The 20,484-nt window shown below is 49.8% G+C and overlaps 1 protein-coding gene across 3 annotated transcripts in view; it reads left to right on the forward strand.

The window, feature by feature from the left end:
* The window catches only part of SMOC1 (SPARC related modular calcium binding 1), a 171,218-nt gene that overhangs the window by 63,853 nt on the left and 86,881 nt on the right, over nt 1–20,484 (forward strand). For all 3 annotated transcript variants that reach the window (XM_089322183.1, XM_008248569.5, XM_008248570.5), the window contains exons 2-3: nt 13,382–13,547; nt 14,822–14,934. In XM_089322183.1, coding sequence (XP_089178309.1) covers nt 13,382–13,547; nt 14,822–14,934 — 279 coding nt within the window. The remainder of the gene's footprint in view (nt 1–13,381; nt 13,548–14,821; nt 14,935–20,484) is intronic.

Consider the following 20,484-nt stretch of genomic DNA (forward strand, 5'->3'; position numbering starts at 1 on the left):
CTGCTCCATGTTTCTGGCCTCCATGTTCCTCCACATGGCTGGCTCCTGGTGTTTGGTATGGGTCTAGATTTCCTTTTCTCTCTTAAATAATGCCATCACTCTCCTGTGCATTTCTCTCACTGAATAAACAACTTAAAAACTTACCACGCTGCCTGGTTTATTTGAGCCAGTATTCAGAATTCTTCTCTGAACTCCATGGCAAGAGCCCACACAGCTTATTAGTGTTGGGAAATACTAATAAGCAAATCAGTATCAGCTCTGCTCCTGATTTCAGCTTCCCACTAATGCACACCCTGGAAGGCAGCAGGTAATGGCTCAAGTACTTGGGTCCCTGCCACCCATGTGACAGACCTAGATGGAATTCTGGGCTCCTGGCTTCAGCCTGGCCCAACCTGGCTGTTGTGGGCATTTGGGGAGTGAACTAGTGGATGGGAGATCTCTGTCTGAGTTTCTTCTGTGTCTCTCTGCTTTTAAAGCAAATAAAATAAATTTTAAAAATTAAAAAAAATTAAAGATTTTATGTCCTATTGTTGCTAAAGGAAGGCTAAAACCAAAAGGGTCTTTAAAGCGTAGAACTCCACTCATTCAAAGAAAGTTTCTTCTCCCTAAGATGCATGCTTGCAGCGACCCAGCTGTCCCTTCCCAGCCTCGGGGACGGGCTGCAGGGCTGTCACGTACCACACCGCTCATCTCCCATGTGGCTGCATGGGTCGGGTCATTGCTTCTCCGCATGCATCCGGTGGCTTCGGACTCCACCTGGCACATTTACTTTTCAGCCCCGGGATCGCCAGCTCCTAGGGACCGAGCCACGATGGTCGCTTGCCTATAGAGAGGCTGCTGTTCCTGGGGGTGCTGATGTGATTGGGTTTGCTGAGTGTGGGCTCATTGTCTACAAGGCCATGCTCATTTCCCAGGCCCCCGCCTCTTCCCTGCCCCCAACATGCCCCTCCTTTTCCCCCCACTCATGCCATGCTCTGGCATAGGGACCCCCTTTTTGGCCTTGCTCTGTACCTTCTGCCCGAGATGTCTAAAGCTTGGGTCTGATCTTGTCTTTTGCTTCACTATCTTCCGATTCTTTAAAAATTTAAAAGAGAAAAAGAGACAGCTGGGAATTTTCAAGATCTTTCATGGTCTTGCCCCCAAGCGCTGGCGTAGAGCCTCATTGCTTCTATCAACGGTCGTTTCTGAATTATATTCTGAAATGAGTTTGCTCGTCCATTTGGGTGTATCTGCTACCGTGGCTTGGGATGTCCCAGGACATCCCTTTGTACTTCTAGGAATCTTTCCTGACAGTGCTCATGGCCCTTTTTCTGAGAAATCCTCCCTGGTCCTTCTAGTCTGAGCTATGCTGCCATTGTGACCCGTGGAGCCCAGGCTCAGCGCCCAGCACTCAGCACAGCCTGGGAACACGCAAGGCTCTCAGCAGCTCTTTGCTGAATGGGAGCCTCGTTTTCCACGTCATCTTCTCTCCCTTCCTTTCTTTTCCTTTTTAAAAGTTAGCTATGGCCCTCTTACCTCTTAGACTTCGTGGCACCCTCTTGTCTGTTTATGACTTTGGATTTGCTTCCTGGTTGCTGGCTTCAAAAACACAGTCCCGGTGGAGTTAACCATATGCATGTCAGTCTTGCAACCAGATTAGCTTTGGGGGATTCTGTTCGTGTTTATTTTCATAACCCCCAATGCACCTTGCACAATGCCTTGTAATTGAAGGAGGCAGGCAGAGAAATCGCCAGAAACCTCTGAGTACGTGTGTGTATGTGTGTGTGTGCGTGTATGTGTGTGTGTATGGGGGGGATTGGGAACATGCTGTGCCCTTCAAAGCACTCATTACTTGGAATTTCTTTTCTTTTTAGTTTTGTGTTTTATATTTTCTCTATTTATTGTGATATAACTTACATGGCTATATAATTCTCTTTTTAGCTGCACACTTTTACAAATTTTAACAAATGTGTACAGTCATGTAATGACTACCATAATCAAGATATGGAATATTTTCATTGCCTCCAGACATCCGCATGTACTGCCCTACACTCCCGGCCCCGGTGGTCGCTGATCTGATTTCTGTCCCTTTAGTTTGGCCTTTTCCAGAATGTCATAGAAACGGAATTGTATTGTGTGTAGTGTTTTGAATCCGGCTTCTTTAACTTCAAATAATGCTTCATTTTCTGGTAGCCATGACCTGAGTCCTGGCGCTTGCTTTGTGTGCACCTGCTCTTCTAAAAGGTTGGCATGGGACCTGGTTTTGGGGGTGCAGAGGGGGTCTGTGTGAGTTGGAAGCACCTGAGTAAGCATCCCATTTCTGTAGACTGGGGTCCCAGCTGCCTCATCTAACCCACGGACCCCCTTCCTCATGCTTCTCTGCCCTCTCCCACCGGGGCACCCCTGGGCCTTGATCGCTGGTCTCTTTGGCTGTGGGGGAACAGTGAGGCGGGAACTGGGCAATTGGGTGAAGTGACCACTAAATTCCTCCCCTGGGGCGGGGGTGGCGGCAGGGTGACAGAGGTCAGGCAGGGCCTGGCTAAAACAACAGAAGTGGTTCCAGCTGCCCAACAGCTGGAGGGGGTGTCTGCTTTCCCTCTGCAGCGTGAAAAGCCCCTTAATCGGGCATGCGGCTGTCAGGCCCCTGGGCGAGGTGTGTGGAGGAAGAACAGACGCTGCCTGGCAGCCAGGCCTCCCCTTCCCTTTGACCTCCCTTATCTCCCCTCCTCCCTCCTGGCGGAGTCCAAGCCGGCCGCCTTTGCACCTGTGTAAATGCAGTGGTCGCGGGGTCAGGCAAGGGTGAGAGCCGGCTGGCAGAAAAGAGGGCCGTGGCTTTTCAGTGCGGGTGACGGATTCCATGGCGGGTGGGTGGGTGATGCTTTCATGTGAAGCTGCTCCTCGGGAAAAGGGCCCACGTTGGGCTTTTGTAGATGGGGAGGTGGACGGTGCGGGGTTGGAGCGTCCCCGGCTGGGCCGCAGCGAGACGTCTGGAATGTGGGTCTCCACTTTTCGTTCCAGGCATCAGCTCCAGGAGTGGTGTTCTCCCCCTTTCAATAGCAGATTTACCTCCAGAAATGCTTTTCAGGTGCTTGAGCTGGGCTTTGACGTCCAAACAAGACAGAAAAGTTAACCCCTCTGTCAGGAAAGTGCTTTTTGTTTCCAGAGACCTTCTCCACTCCTGCCTGCCAGAGGGGCCCCTGCCAGAAGGGACCTCAACCATGGTTGCCAGAGGCAACAGCAGAGCCCCCTCTGCTTCTTGGCCAGCTTTGGTCTCAGCGCTTGATAGCCTTACACTGAGGGAGCCATGTGGTGTAGCAGAAAGAATCTGAGTTGTTAAAACCAGAACAAAAGTAGGGGTCCCAGTAGTTAATAGTCCAACCTCGCTGAGCCTCGGTTTCCTCCCCATTTGTTTGAGCCATAAACACTATAGAAGGCCCACTTTGGACAAGGCCTCTGTTGGGCACTGGACATCCAGAAATGTGGCTCCCAGATCTTGGTTCCTGCCTGCAGGGAGCTTACAGCTTAGGGATAGAGGAGGAGCAAGATCAAGACCAAGATGGGTGTAATTGAACAATGGGTCATTTAATAATCACAGCTGTGGCACAGGTCCCAACTTCCTCTGGAAGTCAGATGCCCAGATGGCCCGATGCCCCGAGGCTGCAGCCTCTGCACAGGGACTGGAAGGGTGACTAGGACTTTGAGAGTGGAAGCACATTTCAGGGAGAGGGGCCAGCCTGTGCAAAGTGCTGGGGTGGGAAGGAGCAGAACAGGGTTGCAATCTGCTGGCCCTGTTACCCGCCTGGCAGGAATACAGGCAACGATTGTTTTCCTTTCCTTCCCTTCCAAGTGGGCATTTGCAGGTGGAGAACACTCGTTGTTATTTATAACAGTGAAGCTGTGGAAAAATGAATTCAGGATGTCAAAAACTGACTTGTAAATGAATCCATTTAATCACCTGGTTGCTGCTCTTACTCCAGTGCATGCATTTCCTAGCCACTAGGAAAAACAGGCTGCTAATTGCATTGGCTGCTTAACTGTAGAATTTTCTACCCTGATGCATGCTAACTTCAGGCTCAGCACCCAGACTGTCTCAGGTTACTGCCTGACTTATGGGTGAGATGCCTTAGCTCCAAGGTGGTGGAAAGATTTCCTGGAGGGCTGTGTGAGGAGGCTAAGGCCAGGATCATTGGGTCCAGATTCCAAGATCACTTAGTGATGGCTGCTGTGGGTATATGGGCACTGTCTTAGCTACACTGGTGCATTCTTTTCAATGACTCAGGGATTTTTTTCCAGTGCTATGTTTAATGTATGGCTTTCCTTATCTAATAGATGTTCTTTAAAAATCTTATTTATTTATTTGAGATAGAGGGAGAGAGAGAGAGAATTCCCATCTGCCAGTTCACTCCCCAAAGCCAGGCTGAAGCTGGAAGCTGGGAAGTCAATCTAAGTCTCCAACCTGGGTGGCAAGGAATCAACCTCTTGAGCCATTATCTGCTACCTCCTAGGGTCTCCATTAATAGGACGCTGGAGTCAGCAGCCTGAGCCAGGTACAAACCCAGGTACTCTGCTAAGCCAAATACCTGCCTCAAATAGATGCCCTTTAAAAGAAATGAGCAGATAGCTTCCCTCACTTTATAACCTAAAAGTTTTAAGTTTTTTTGTAATGTTGGACTAAGGTATTTCTTTTACAGTGGTAGAAAAAGGAGTATTTAGGATATATTTTAGATAAGGTTTGCTATTCCTCCATTGTTGCTCCCCCTCTTCGTGGAGGAACGACACTAAACTCTGCCTAGGTTTCCTATCCGAGTCACCGCACCATTATGTCACTCCCCCTCTTCGTGGAGGAACGACACAGGACCCTGCGCTGTTCTTCTGTCTGCTCGGCCCTCCCCGGGTTTGCTGCTGGTTCTTCCCGGGTTGGCTACTGTCCCTTCCACCTCCGTGGAAGGGCGGTTCCCCCTGCCACTTTCCCCACTTCCGCGGGGGAGCGGCACACCGCCGGCCGGCTCTCTCGGGGGCTGCTCAGATGTTCCTCAGGTGTTCCTGGTGCATGTTGTCTCTCTCCTCCTTTATAGTCCTCTTCCACCAATCCCAACTCTGCTACCCACACGCCGAGTACGCTGGTCTCCTCCAATCAGGAGCAGGATCAGCTCCTGCAGGTCATCACTCAAGTTGGCGAGAGGCAGCTGCGTAGAAGTTGTTACTCCTCTCCCAGCGCCATATTGTGGGAGAGCAGATGCATAGAATAAGTCTTAATTCGAGTAACAGTCTAGTCCGAGTTGCTCCCCACACTCCATTCATTCTTCAAACAGGTACTGAACAACTGCTTTGGGTGAGTCACTGTGTTAAGCCTTAGTAAGACACTGTCTTCTTTATTGACTTGTAAGCAGATAAATGATACTGCAGCGCACTGAGGGCTTTGAAAGGAGTGTAAACACAGTGTGGTAGAAGCACCAAGGAAGCTGATGGTGGTGTGTAGAGCATGAAAGCATTTGCTCTGTAGGTTGATGGTGTCAGTAGCAATGTGGAATTTGAACCTGAATGGTGGAGGGTTGAAGGTTGATGGCAGAGTCAAACATCTAGGCAAGAGATAAAGGGCTAAATGAAGTTGTCATGGATCAGAGAGGAAAGCCTGCACTAGACAGAAGCCCAGCTGGTCCCCAGGCATTTCAGGGCTCCCAACTGAAGCTGCAGTGAGTGAAGCCATAATAGATGTTCTAGCCCCAAACAAGCTCCCAACTGAATGCAGTCAAACATCTTACCTCAGTTGCTACACGTGGAGCAGATGAACCTCCCAGCTGAGCCCAGTCATCCCACAGAATTATGAGAAATCATGAACCACTGCTCAAAGCTACTAGGCTTATCAGTCATTTATTTGTAAGTGAAGCAGAGGTGTTAAAAGTGAGTACTTGAAGACGTGTTACATATGAATTTACTTCTTTAAAATTTTATTTGTTTATCTTGCTTGAAAGGCAGAGAGATAGAGACATCTTCTACCCACTGGTTCACTCCCTATATGTCCACAATAGCTGAGACTTGGCCAAATTGAAGCTCTAGGAGCTAGGAATTCAGTCTAGGTCTCCCACATGGATGACACGAACCCAAGTCCTTGAGCCATCACAGCTGCCTCCCAAGGTATGCATTAGTTGCAATAGGGAGTAGAGCTGGAACTTGATCCCAAGCACTCTGATATGGGATGTGGGTATACAAGTGGTGTCTTAACTGCTGCATCAAATTGTCTTTCCACATATGAATTTATTAAAGAAAAACCTTAAATTAGTTTGAGATTAGCTTGTGTTTTTTTGAGTACAGTTTCATAACAAGATATGTTGCTTGGTGCTCCTCCATTCTCCCAAAGCCTGTGGAAGAGCCAGTGATGCAGTTGTTGAATATAGCTCCTGTTCCTCTCTGTAATTGGGAAAAGTATACAATTATGCATGTTCCTAGAAAAATACTTGATTAAAATTTTAGCCTGGTTATATTAGTGTGGTACTAGCAGGTGGAATTTAAGACTGTGAGGACAGCTCTACAGATGGGTCCTAGATGGACCCTTAGGCTGACTCTGTTGGTCCCTGCATTGGCGCGGAAACTTGGCAGTCAGTCCAACCCGACACAGCTTGTGGTCTTGGGGTGGTCTCCCTGAGCACAACCTATGGAAAGGCTTGTGTTGTACTCTGCTGGAGACTGAAGGACAGGGACCAGTGAGTGTGCATTGCAGACAGGAGGGATTGTGGGTCTTACATAGGTTTTGTCTGCCCTGATCTCTATTGCATATGCAGCCTTCAGTCAGCGGCTTCCTTTCTCAATAGAAAGAATGACTTGTTTCTATGTATATCAAGTGCCTGTCCTACTTTATAAATGTGAGTGAAACACTAGATGCTTAGAGCCATCCATTCCCCCAGGGGAGAGACAACTGCATATGCACAGTTGTTTCAGCCTTTTGTGTTTGGCTTCCGTATTTCACAATCATATTTAACATAGTTATTTTGTTTTTATTGTCTCCTCACTAGGAAGAAGGAAGGGAATCCATGTGAGGATTTTTATAAAAATGCTATTTCCTCCCTAGAGGGAAATGCCTCAGTGTTTGGCTTGTTGGGAGACAGTTTGCCTCTGCTCACACCAAAACTTTCCACCACCCATGGTTGCTCTTCTGTGACTCAGGGGTTCAAGTCCCAGCAAGGAGATTCCAGTTCTTTGAGTTTTGCCTCTGTGCTGAGCAAACTGACCGGGGCCACAGACTGAGGCTGCGGACTTGTAGCCTGGACCTCCTATCCCCTGCAAAGAAAGGAAAGGCCATCTTTGTGACTCCAGTGGACTGTGACAAGCTCCTGAAATATCCTGGCTGTTGATCTAGAAGTCATGCACTGATTTCCTATCTAGTTTGAAAATGAAGACAGTGTTTTCTGGATCCGCTTCTTTTCCCCTTAGTCCACTCAGCCTGGCGAGGACTAAGGACGACCCCTCCCCTACTTCCATTCCCTCTTCCCACATCCCTTCTTGGTTTGTTTGCTTTGTAGCTGGCCTGGTGCATGATAGCTGCCACTAACCACACATGGTCATGTGCGTTTTTTTTTTTTAAATTTTATTTATTTATTTGAAAGGCAGAGTTACAGAAAGGCAGAGGCAGAGAGAGAGAGAGAGGTCTTCCATCTGCTAGTTCACTTCCTAGATGGCCGCAACTGCTGGCGTTGCACCCATCCAAACCCAGGAGCCAGGAGCTTCTTCCCAGTCTCCCACATGGGTGCAGGGACCCAAGGACTTGGGTCATCCTCCACTGCTTTCCCAGGCCATAGCAAGGAGCTGGATCAGAAGTGGAGCACCAGGACTAGAACTGGTGCCTATATAGGATGCCGGCACTGCAGGCGTTACCTTTACCCATTACGCACCACAACCCGGCCCCTGTCATGTGCATTTAAATCAACTAAAGGGAAACACAACTACACATTAGGTTCTTCAGTTGCATTAGCAACATGTCAGTGTGTAATAACCATGATGGTTTTGGACAGCACAGATATAGGACATTTCCATCATGGTGGGAGTTCTGTCCGATTGGCTTGGTAGAATTTTGGGGTCCCTAGGATGGTGTTCTAAGTTTCTCTGTCTTACTCTCTCTGTGGTGCCCTCCTAACGTGCTGCGTGGTTACTGCTTGCTCTTTATCTCTATGCTAGGGGGCAGGCTCATGGAGAGCAGGGACCACAGTGGTTGTGTAGTGCTGCCTACTCTTGGTACGGGGCAGGGCTCATGGTTGGTGTTCCCAACCTGAGCATGCGGAAGATGAAGAGTTAGTGTTTGGAGCCCTGGAGGTCTGGATGATCCTTGTATGGCAAAGTCGCCCTCTGAAAGCTGCATTTTAGAGAGTTCACTGCCTTTTCTGGAGAGCAGTGCCAAGAATACGTAGTTCCTAAAAATGAGATGCCAGGCTGCCGAAGATGGTCATTAGCAACGGCCCGAGCAGTCTCTGACCTTTTTACATGGCCTCAGGGGTCAGTAATTTCTGGATGGGAGTCCTCTGGGAGCTCTTCTGAGACCGGGAAGGGTCTCCACGTGTTGGGGTAGGTGGGGCTTCTGAGGCTCTTCAACCTGCCTGTTTGCAGACAGTGTCTTCTGGTTACTCAACTGGTCTCTGGCAGCTGCTGTGGTCTCTCTGCTGGCACACAGCAAACCATTTCCAAGCCGGATTTATGGGCTGAAGCTCAATGCCATGGTGAGGTACGAAGCTCTCCTCCCCAACTGGCTGTGCAGCAGACAAGGCAACTTCCCCAAGTTTGAAAACCAACTTTGTCTTTCTCTTCCTCCTCCTCCTCCTCTTCTTCTTCATATATTCTCTTAATAAAAAGAATAAATAATAATAATAATAATAATAATAATAAATTTCTCCATTTAAATTCCAGAGGAAGATGAGGAAGAAATTATCTAACTCACAATATATCAACTAACTGTGTTACTGCCATAGCCCTAGGGCCCAGGGTATGTCGCTGTCCTCATTTTACTGGTGAGAAAACCAGAGTCCAGAGCAGTCAAGCAAGTTCCCAAGAATAAACAGCATGCAAGTGTTGGCACTGGGCTTGGACCCCGGTGTGGGTCCAGAGCTGTGACTCTCGCCCCTGGGCAGTGCTGCTGGTCCTGGTGACAGTGACCTTGCGAACAGAAGAAGGGATGAACTCACAAAGGGAAAGCTGCTTCCCTGCAGCACGCTGTGCAGGTAGCCCCACTTTCTGGGCACCCCCGCACCCTGTGAGCAGCTTCTGCTAGGCGTTCTTAGCCTGCGCCCGAGCGAGGGCAGGGAGCTCTGGCCCACCTCTGCCTGCATAACGCGGGCGGGAGCTTGGAGGGGAGGACATAGCTCAAGAAAGGCAAGGCTCAGGGCTGGGGGCTGGGGGAGTGGCTCCAGGGGACCCCCCCCCTCTGGGAGTGTCAGGAGCGTGGGAGGCCAGGCTGGGCAGGTGGCACCAGCAGGTTGTGAGGCAGCGCCGCTGCAGGGATGCTGAGGAAGCATTCACAGGCGGAGTAGACATCAGCCTTGTCTTCACAGAGCCCAGAGTTGGCCCTGTGCTGTCCCGCACATCACACAAAGACGTTTGTCTATACAAAGCGTATTACAAACCAGGAAGGAAAACAGAGGTGTGGGAGATGACCCCAGGGACGCACCTCGCCTGTGAGAGGCAGGGCAAACCCCCAGAAGACATGGGGTTCCTGATGCCTGGAGCGAGGGACAAATGCAGTTTGTGGGAGAAACGGAAGCAGAGCAGTGGGCCTGCCAGTGCTGAGCACGGCGGCAGAACACTAGCAGCTGAGGCCAGGGAGGGGGCGGGGCAGGCTCTGCAGGGCATGGGATGCCATGGGGAGGTCTCCTGGCAGGGGAACATCACTTAAGGGTTTTAAGGAGGGACAACCTGGGGGGGGGGGCGAGGCCACGGATCCAGTGCAGGGGTTGACATGTGGACAACGTGCCCCCTCCTGTATTGCCATGAGTTCATCCCTCTTTTTTTTTTTTTTGACAAGGCAGAGTGGACAGTGAGAGAGACAGAGAGAAAGGTCTTCCTTTCCCTTTGGTTCACCCTCCAGTGGCCGCCGCGGCCAGCATGCTGCGGCCAGCGCACCGCGCCGATCCGATGGCAGGAGCAGGTACTTATCCTGGTCTCCCATGGGGTGCAGGGCCCAAGCACTTGGGCCATCCTCCACTGCACTCCCTGGCCACAGCAGAGAGCTGGCCTGGAAGAGGGGCAACCGGGACAGAATCCGGCGGCCCGACCAGGACTAGAACCTGGTGTGCCGGCGCCGCAAGGCGGAGGATTAGTCTAGTGAACCGCGGCGCCGGCCAGTTCATCCCTCTTGCACACGGCAGCCTGGGATGCAATGGATTACTGTGGATATGGCTTTATATATTTCTCATTTTAATCCCAGAACACTAGACCCTAACACATGCTGTGCTCCTTTTTTAATTTTAATTTTTATAGAATATTTATTTATTTGTTTGAAAGGCTGACACAGAGAGGGGGAGAGACACAGAGAGGTCTTCCATCCACTGGTTCATTCCCCAAATAGTTAAGTCTGGGCCAGGCAGAAGCCAGGAGCCAGGAACTCCATCTGGGTCTCTCACATAGATGGCAGGGGCTCAAGTATTTGGGCCATCTTCTGTTGCTTTCTCAGGCTCATTAGCAGGGAGCTGGATCAGAAGTAGAGCAGCCAAGACTCGAACCTGCCTTCCAATATAGGCTGCTGGATTAACCCATTGCACATCACTGGCCCAGGGCTGTGCTCCTGAGGCACTGTCAGGGTGTTTCTCCTGGGCCTCAGGCAGGACTCAGGTTTAACTATGAGTGTGGGGAGCTCAGGGCAACCGAGGAGAGGGCCAGATGGCACTGTCCTTCCTGGCAAGGCTCGTGCTGGGACTTCTGCCCTCAGCTGCCCCCTCCTAGTGCTGAGTACACTACCCAGGAAGGAGTTCAGGTAGTGGGAGAGGCTGGCTGTATAGCTGGGATGTGGTCTGTGTGTTCACAGGCAGGCTTGGACTCTCTTGGAGTTTGGCCAGTGTGGGCTGTGTGTTTCCAGCACTCCCATGAAGGGTGTGGTTCCGCCGCTGGACCTTTCTCTGCTATTCTGGAGAAGAGTCAACAAGTGCTCATCTTTTTGCTTCACCCAAAGGGCCTGCAAATACATTTGAAACAGAGCATGTCTTCAGACCTCCCCCAAACCTCTTTGAGTCTGGTGTGATTATACGGCCAACTGTAGCATTCCTGGTGGCCAGATGTGTGCTCATGACCTCACTGTACATCGTGGTACAGTGTGTGGATAGTCACACCCTCCACACAGCTGATAAAGAGCCTCTAGAGTGCCCAGGCCTCTGCTATGCAGGGGAGGGGCACTAGGAGTGGACTTGGCTCTCAAGGCCCCTGTGGTCTAGTTATCGGTTATTGAACAGGAGCTCATGGATTCTAACAGCCCGCTTGTTGTTCTCTACTTTTCTTTTTTTAATTATTTGACAGGTAGAGTTATAGGCAGTGAGAGAGAGAGACAGAGAGAAAGGTCTTCCTTCCATTGGTTCACTCCCCAAATGACTGCTATGGCCGGAACTATGCCGATCCGAAGGCAGGAGCCAGGAGCTTCTTCCTGGTCTCCCATGCGGGCGCAGGGGCCCAAGCACTTGGGCCATCCTCCACTGCCTTTCTGGGCCACAGCAGAGAGCTGGACTGGAAGAGGAGCAGCCGGGACTAGAACCTGGTGCCCATATGGGATGCCGGCGCCACAGGCAGAGGATTAACCAAGTGAGCCATGGTGCCGGCCTCTGTTCTCTACCTGTGTTCTATAGTTGTTAACAAGGGGTTCAGGGATAAAGGGTTCATGGAGAGAGAGAGAGAGAGAGAGAGAGAGAGAGAGAGGAGATCCCTTCCATTCGTTCACTCTCCAAATGCCTTCAGTGGCAGAGCCAGGAACTCAATCCAAGTCTCCCATACAGGTAACAGGAACCCAAACACTTGATCCATCACCTGCTGCCTCCCAGGGTCTGCATTAGCAGGAAGCTGGAATCAGAAATGGAGCTGGGAATCAAACCCAGGCACTCTGATGTGGGATGCAGGCATTTTTACCAGTGCTAGGCCAAACACCTTCCCCTCAGTCAAATTTGGAAGCTGCTTTATCCTTTGTACTCTTTCATCTGGTTATTGATTTCTGTGTAACAAGATACTATAAAACTTAGCAGCTTAAAACCAACAGCATAGTACTGTTGTCTGTTATAGTTCCATATGCTGACTGGGCTCAGCCCAGTGGTTCTCACTTGGGGTCTCTCAGGCAAGTACTTACTTCTGTCTCTGTCAACTAGAGTCAGTTGACAGCTGGGGCTAGACTCACGTGAAGGCTTCTACACTCATGTGTTTCTGTGCCTGGGTGGGCTGGGGGTGTCTCTTTCCACATGGTTTTGCCACCTGCTAACTTGGGCTTCCTCACAGTATGGCAGCCTCATGGTTGTGGTTGCTAAGCTTCCTACCTGGTGGCCGGTTTCCCCCAGGGCGAGTATAGCAAGAGGCCTAGGTGGAAGCCTCAAGGCTCTGACCTGTCTTCCAAGTCCCCAGACCCTGCTTCCACAGCAAGTTACGGAGGCCAAGCTAGATTCAAGCAGGAGGAAATCAGACTCTGCAGCTGTGGGCGGGGCAAATAATCTGTAGCTGTCTCCAGTTTACTGTGCCTCCTGGAGATTCGCGAGGCCTAAGAATGTGCCAATGGTATCCGAGAAGTCCGGTGCTAAAGAGATCTGTTTCACTCGGCATTCTCCAAGCTGATTATTATTGCTGTTTTTTTAAAATCAGGAAACCCTTTTCTTATGGAAAAAAAATCATTTGTTTTCTTCCAGAGAGCAGATTTGGGGCTCAATACAATTAGCTGATGAGTAACACTTTTCAAAGATGAAATTTGGTTTCTGATTTGAGGAAGCACCCAAATAGAGGTGGTGTGGCCATTTGCAAGGAGGGAGACGCCAAGTGTCCTAGAAGTTAACGGTTTGATTACACTTCTGGGAGATCTAGGTTCAAATTCAACCTCCCCCACTTCCAGATATGTGACACTGGGCAGGCCTCCACTCTCCTGGCTCTGGCTCCCTCAGCTACGTACTGGTTTCTACTTCAGAGGGTTGCTGTGAGGACTAAGGGGATCCTGTCTGTGAATTTCTTGGCACAGTGCCTGTTAATGGTCCCTGAGACATGGTTGGGCTTATGATGCATGGACAGTGCCTTCCTTGGTGTGACTCTGTGGCTGCGGAGCCCCCTTCACCTCTAGGGTTTTATAACTTTGGGTTTATTTGGGACTTGTTTTCCTAAGGGCCAACCAGTCCTATAAGTCATGGACTTTCCCCTACTTTTCTTGGCAAAAGTAACCTCTCTACCCTTTCACTTTTTTTATTCCAACCAGTTCCTAATAAGTGACCGTGATCCTCAATGCAACCTCCACTGCTCCAGGACTCAGCCCAAACCTATCTGTGCCTCTGACGGCAGGTCCTATGAGTCCATGTGCGAGTACCAGCGAGCCAAGTGCCGAGACCCAAACCTGGGTGTAGTCCATCGAGGGAGATGCAAAGGTGAGTGTGCACCTGCGTATGGCCTAGGAGAGGCTCCTGGCATCACTTTCAGCAAATCCCCTTCCCCCACCCGCTCCCCGGAGCTCCAGATGAGTTGGTTCATTTGGTTTGCTCACCCATCCTGCCTCTCTGCCCCTTCCTCCTGGGTGTAGAGGAAGGAGAACTGGCCTATACCTAGGCAGAGGTGGGGACCATATGGGCCATGGGCTGTGTAAGGCCCACGAAATCATTTGGTCTGGCCCTGCCAAGGCAACCACAGGCAGGACTCTAAATACCCTAAGTCTATAGCAGGCTAATTTTTAAGTGGTTAATTTTGTATGGCCCACGAATGATGTTACAAATCTCCAAATGGCAGAATAAAGGTTCCCCACCCCTGAAGGGATGAGCACTTCTCTGTCTTTCAGATGCTCCCACCAGGCAAGAGCTGAGAGCCTCCTGCTGCCATCTGTCTGGTGCTTTGTTTGTTTGTCTGTTTTCTCGATGGAGTTGTAAGCATTACTGCTGGCTCCTGAACAGGGATTTCAAGTTGTTGGCCAACAGATGTATTTTGTTGGATCTGCTCACATGTCTAAAAATGTGAAGAACATTTGAGAACACATTTAAAAATTGGGAGATTCCACATGAAAATCTGGCCAGTTGCACCTCTCTTCCAAAATCGGAAGTCCTGGTAATTTTTGGTCTATGTTTCTGCAAAGCCTGTACCTATGGCTGCAGCTGGGCCATAGTCTCTCCCAGAGGAGCCTGTTTTCCTGTTTGCCACAGTCCTCAGCACTCCTGGTAGTATCTCAGCCATGCCTCTCTAATTTACATCAGCTTCCTTAGTCCTGTAGGGACTTGTGTCTGTGCCTCTGGATTGCTAGAGCCATCGCAAGAGTTGTAGGAGGCTCAGCAGGCAGCCTGGGAGCCTTTGATTTTATGAAGAAAGTGCTTGTGATTCTTGAATGACAAACCATCTTTGAGACCCCTCAGGCCTACTAGTTTTAGAATAAACTCAGTAAAAAACAATGGAAGTGAAACTTTTTTCCTAGATGAGGGTGAGGGCACTTGGGACACAAAATAAGCAGAACCTGATATAAACCATGAACCCCATCGCCCACTTTTCTGAGAATCACCTTAAGGGGAAGAGGAGGCTGTGTGTGTGTGAGGTGGGGTGGGGGGTGTGAGTTGAGGGCTTCCCGGAGGTGGAGTGGTTTCCTCTCATGGGGCAGCCATTTTGTCCAGGCCTTAGCGAGGAACCCGAGTGCAACGATAAAGACGCCCCTCTCACCTTGCAGATGCCGGCCAGAGCAAGTGTCGCCTGGAGCGGGCTCAAGCCCTGGAGCAGGCCAAGAAGCCGCAGGAGGCCGTGTTTGTCCCAGAGTGTGGCGAGGATGGCTCCTTTACCCAGGTGAGGCCTTGGATAGTTCTCTGAGCGCTGCTTCTGGGACAGAGGAGAGGGGAGGTGTCCCCGGGGGCGTGGAGGGCCGCTTGGCACCTTTGCTTTCTGGGACACAGCTCCCCCGTGCTGCTTCCCCGCCCCGTGGCCCCCCATGCCACCTCCTGCCAGCTGGCAGTGGGCCCTGAGAAGACTTGTGCAAGTCTGCAAGTCTGAGCCAGGAAACTGGCATTGCTGGGTGCCCGTCCTCCCTGCTGGCTGTCTCTGCCCAGGGCCAGACCTGCGTTTTTCTCTTCTGTCAAATGTGGGCTGATTATTTTTTCTTATCCATGCCAGTTTCCATGGGCAACCCTGGTATTCCCGTCTCTGTTTATTGCTGGCCCCCTGCATCCTCTGGCTTGTTACTCCCTGTCCTTGAGTGCAGTGGAGTCGGTCCTCTTAGAGTACTGAGTGTACCAGAGGTCTCCGTGTGTGTGTGTGTGTGTGTGTGTGCGCGTGTGTGTACACTCGAGAGAGAGCGGGAGGGGGGGAAGGGGAGGGGAGAGGGAGGAGAGGAGGAGGGGAGGGAAGTGGGGAGAGGGACCAGGCTCAGACCCTAAAGTCTCTTTTTAGGCAGTCCCGCCTCTCATCCTGCATGGTCTCCTGGTTAGTACTTTGTGTAAACCACACTGATGTTGGCATGAACTGTTTCTGAAACAGGGCAGCATTGGGACAACAAAGTGCTCCTTAGGGAAACTTCTAGACTGTCCCTTTTTGCATAAGGGCTTGTGCTGGGGGTGGGGCTGTAGTCTGGGAGGCGGGAGGCTTCTGGCACTGGCTGATGAAGGTGCTGTCTGGATGGCAGTGGGGAAGGTCACTGGATGAGGGTGAACTTAGCCAGGTGATTGGTAACGTCCTGGTGCCACTCCCAATGGAGTGGCATTTCGGGGATCTCATTGTCTGGGGACAATGGCTTCAGGAGTTTTGATGCTTCTCTATGAATTCTGATTTAGTGGGACAAAGAGTATGGGCAGCCTTTGGTCCAAGGGGTTTTAGGCTTTGTTTCTGGGCTGGGCGTGGGGTTGCTGCTCAGACCGAATGTCTGTTGGGGTAGAGCTGTGGAGGGGGTTGGGCAGGTATCACACAGCAGTGCTTTATTTATTTATTTATTTATTTATTTTTAAGATTTATTTTACTTGCAAGTCAGAGCTACACAGAGAGAAGGAAAGGCAGAGAGAGAGAGAGAGAGAGGTCTTCTATTCTGCTGGTTCACTCCCCAGTTGGCTGCAACAGCCAGAGCTGCGCCGATCTGAAGCCAGGAGCCAGGAGCTTCTTCTGGGTCTCCCACGTGGGCGCAGGGGCCCAAGGACTTGGGCCATCTTCCACTGCTTTCCCACGCCATAGCAGAGAGCTTGATTGGAAGTGGAGCAGCCGGGTCTTGAACCAGCACCCATATGGGATGCTGGCTCTGCAAGTGGTGCCTTTACCTGCTGCGCCACAGCACCAGCCCCAACAGCAGCGTTTTCAATGTCTCCTGTTTGATTAAAATGTTCAGCTAGGCTTGAGAGCCACTGGGTTAAACAGACTTGGCTGGGAAAGGTGTATTTTTAATTTGCTTTCTTGTTTAAACCGTCCCACAAGCCAGAGGGTGAGGGAGGTGTCATTATTAACATGTGCAGTTGAAGGACCAACAGAGGGACATGGAGTAGCCAAGCTAGGGTTCAACTCAAGATCCCTCCCAAGTCCTCCATATTCTGCTGTTCTCTGAACTGGTGGCTTTGCAGGAGGCCCTGAGGTGTGCACTGGTAGGAGGTAGTGTGGTGCTTTGGTTAGCACCTGGCTGCTGGAGTCAAACCAGGGCCTATGTGTGAAGGCCTGTCCCTACCACCAAGGGTGAGTCCCTGAGCCTCCTTGTCTGGGAGATGAAGATGCTTATCCCCATTCATCATCATTATTATATATAATAATAATCATTATGATACCTACTTATGTGTATGTTTGTTGCGCATTATTGCATATTACTGTTATGAACTTATTGTTGTAGCTTTCCTCATAAGGCTGTGGTGAGGATTAGTGAGTTAACACATGTGAAGCACTTGGGACTCACAGCTGCTCTGTAGACAGCTGCCATTAATGCTGTCCTGACTCCCAGCCCCACAGTGGCCCCACTACTTGCATCTTCCTGAGATTTTGTGAACGATACCACTTAAGGTGAAAAAACATAAAACCAAAACCTTTTGTTGAAACTTGGTAAGTTTGCAAACCAATGAGCTCTCTCATCTGTCCTTTATTTGTGATTTGTTCTAGTGAAAAGAACATGATGGATGATCTTTGTATGCATTTGAGACTGCACTGTTGAGCACTCGTGTCTGGGGAGGGGGAAGCAAACCTCGCCCAGGCTCTTTTGGGGCCGAGACAGGGTAAAGGCGGTGTTGGAGAGGAGGACGAAGCCAATGGGAGGCATTTTTTTTTCTTTCTCTGGGCTTGTGTAATCCTGGGTGTGTTGCTGATGAGAACGGTTGACCCCGGCCCCCCACCCCTCACTCCCCCTCAGTTCCAAAGTGTTTGCCACCTCGTGACAGACAGCCCACTCTGGCCAGCCTTTGTTTAGGCGAGATCAGGCTGGACCAGGTGGTGTTTGCTGGGGGAAAGGAACTTCCAGATTAGTCCAGCCTGAATTGCTAAATGAGAGGGCCCCTGAAGTTCAGCAAAGGTTGTATAGACAATCAGGCACCTCCTTGTTAGTTTGACATGCTAAGCACTGCCATGTGTCCGCAGGCTCAGGGCTGGCTCACCCCAGTGGGCAGCCAGACAGCCAGACAGCAGGCCCACACCAGCTACACTGATCGAAATGGATGTGTCTTTCCCCTGATCAAAGGCACGGCAATCACTTCACAAGCTGAGGCTGCCTCTTCGCGTGTGCTTCAGTCACATGGACAGGCTTCCAAGATGCTGTGAAACAAAGGGGGATGCTCTCCCCCTCCCCCCGACCTCCACCATCACTTAGCTGAACACTTTTTGTTTTCAAGACCAAAACTCAGAGACAAGCTACACTGCTTTAATATCCTGTAGAATACTGACACGCACACATCCTGGTGTTCATAACAAGTTCTTTAGCCTTGGGAATTATTATCCATAACACCCTCGCGAGGTTGTGATGGGATGCTAATGGGATTGGAATTGTCTGGCATGGGGCGCAGCTTGCGACCACATGACTCAGTTGGCTTTAATGGGGTTCATGTGGGACTCTAGGGCTTCTGTTCTCTTCCTTTGTCTTCCCTTAGCCTCTTCCCTCCCTGTTCCCACACACAAGAGGGGCTCTCCCTTCTACATTATAACGCCAGGGCTGCACAGTAAGTCACATGAGATTTTTGAAAGTCTCAGTACATGGGCCACATCCCAGACCATTAAATCAAATTCTGGGAGTGGGATCCAAGACACTGTATTTTTTAGAGCTCCCCAGGTGACACCAGTGTTTGGCTACAGTTGTGAGCCTCTGTTGGAAGGACTTTGCCACGCTTGTTTCTTGATTCCGTCATTGGAATGTGGAGCAAAGGCTCTTTGATGACCTGGGGAGTAAGGCCAGGAGTTACAGCTTTGCCCTTTGCTGTCTTAGATTCTTTCTCTTCTGAGTCTCAGGAACACAATTCCTGGCATCTGCTCTACCAAGTCTCCTGCCAGGCGGTTGTCTGGTGCCCAAACTGATGAACTGGAATCTCAGTTGTGGTGCAAAGGTGTTGGATTGCTACCATCAGGAAATGCTGGCTGGAGCTAGCTTGTCAAGCGCGTGTATCACTGCATGATAATGATGTGGCTCTTGACTGGGTGCCACTAGGTGCAAGACAGAATTTCACACCCATTAATCTTCACGGGAACATTTTGAGGTCATTATTAATACCATTATTATAAAGGGGAACTGAGTTTCCGAGGAGCTGAAAAGCTGATGTGAGGTCACTAAGCTAGAAAGGATTTGTGCTGAAGCCTTTGTGACTCTAAGGCCTGTGCTCTTAACTTTTTTTGTGTGCTACGAAAGAGGCCTTGATGCATATGTATTTCATTTTCATCACCATTGTTATTCCAGAAGTTCTTTCTGATGCTGTTACCCAATCAATCCAACCCACATTAAAAAATATCTTTTGATTATAGAAAATTTTAAAAAGACAAAAAAAAAGCAGAAATAAAGCATAACGGACTCCATGTACTCATCACCCGGCTTCAATAATGACTGACACGTGACCACTTCTGTTTCATCTTTACCCCATTTTCATCTTCCACCCCAAACCGGACTGCTTCAAAGAAAATCCCCAGGCACAGGATCTTTTCATCCCAAACATGTTCCACTATGTTCTGGGTTGTGTGCTGGTTGCTACTGGAGAATTATAAAACACAGTGTCCTCCGCCTTGAAGGAGTTTATAAACAGAAAGAATATCGAGATCTATTATAGAGTGACAGTATCAAGGACCATACATTTACAACTGTAGTACCTATTTCTCCTTTCTTTCTTTTTCTTTTTCTTTTTTTTCTCTTTCTCTTTCTCTTTCTTTCTCTTTCTCTCTCTCCCTCCCTCCCTCCCTCTCTCTCTCTCTCTCTCTCTCTCTCTCTTTCTTTCTTTCTTTCTTTCTTTCTTTCTTTCTTTCTTTCTTTCTTTCTTTCAAGATTTACTTATTTACTTGAAAGTCAGAGTTACACAGAGAGAAGGAGAGGCAGAGAGAGAGAGAGAGAGAGGTCTCCCAATTGGCCTCAACAGCTGGAACTGTGCTGATCTGAAGCCAAGAGCCAGGAGCTTCCTCTGGATCTCCCACGCGGGTGCAGGGGCCCAAGGACTTGGGTCATCCTCCACTGCTTTCCCAGGCCATAGCAGAGAGCTGGGTTGGAAGTGGAGCAGCCGAGACTTGAACCAGTGCCCATATGGGATACCAGCACTGCAGGTGGTGGCTTTACCTGCTACACCACTGTAGTAGGCCCCTGTAGTATTTGTTTCAAAATTTCACAAACTAGTTGGAGTTCTGATGTCATTGAGAAAATATAAATAAATTAAAATTTCAGAGCAGAAACACCTTAAGCAAAACTAAAAGCAAAGGATACACAGTAGCCTAAATAAAAAGCTAATCTTATATAAAGAATTCTTCCAGGCCGGTGCTATGGTGCAGTGGATTAACGCCCTGGCCTCAAGTGCCGGCATCCCATATGGGTACCCGTTCTACTTCCGATCCAGCTCTCTGCTATGGCTTGGGAAAGCAGTGGAAGATGGCCCAAGTCCTTGGGCCCTGCACCCACGTGGGAGACCCGGAAGAGGCTCCAGACTCCTGGCTTCGGATTAGCGCAGCTCTGGACATTGCAGCCATATGGGGAGTGAACCATCCAATGCAAGACCTCTCTCTCTCTCTGCTTCTCCTCTCTCTGTGTAACTCTGACTTTCAAATAAATAAATAAATCTTAAAAAAAAAAAAAGAATTCTTCCAATTCAGAAAGAAAAAAGATCCTAGTAGAAAAATTAGCAAGAGCTATCAGGCAGACACCACAATTATAATGAATAGTCAGTAAGTGATATGAATCATGTGTGATTGAGGAAGCCCAAACAA

Source organism: Oryctolagus cuniculus, chromosome 20, assembly GCF_051225735.1.
Source record: "Oryctolagus cuniculus isolate XC-2025 breed Fujian yellow rabbit chromosome 20, ASM5122573v1, whole genome shotgun sequence".
Lineage (NCBI taxonomy): Eukaryota > Metazoa > Chordata > Mammalia > Lagomorpha > Leporidae > Oryctolagus > Oryctolagus cuniculus.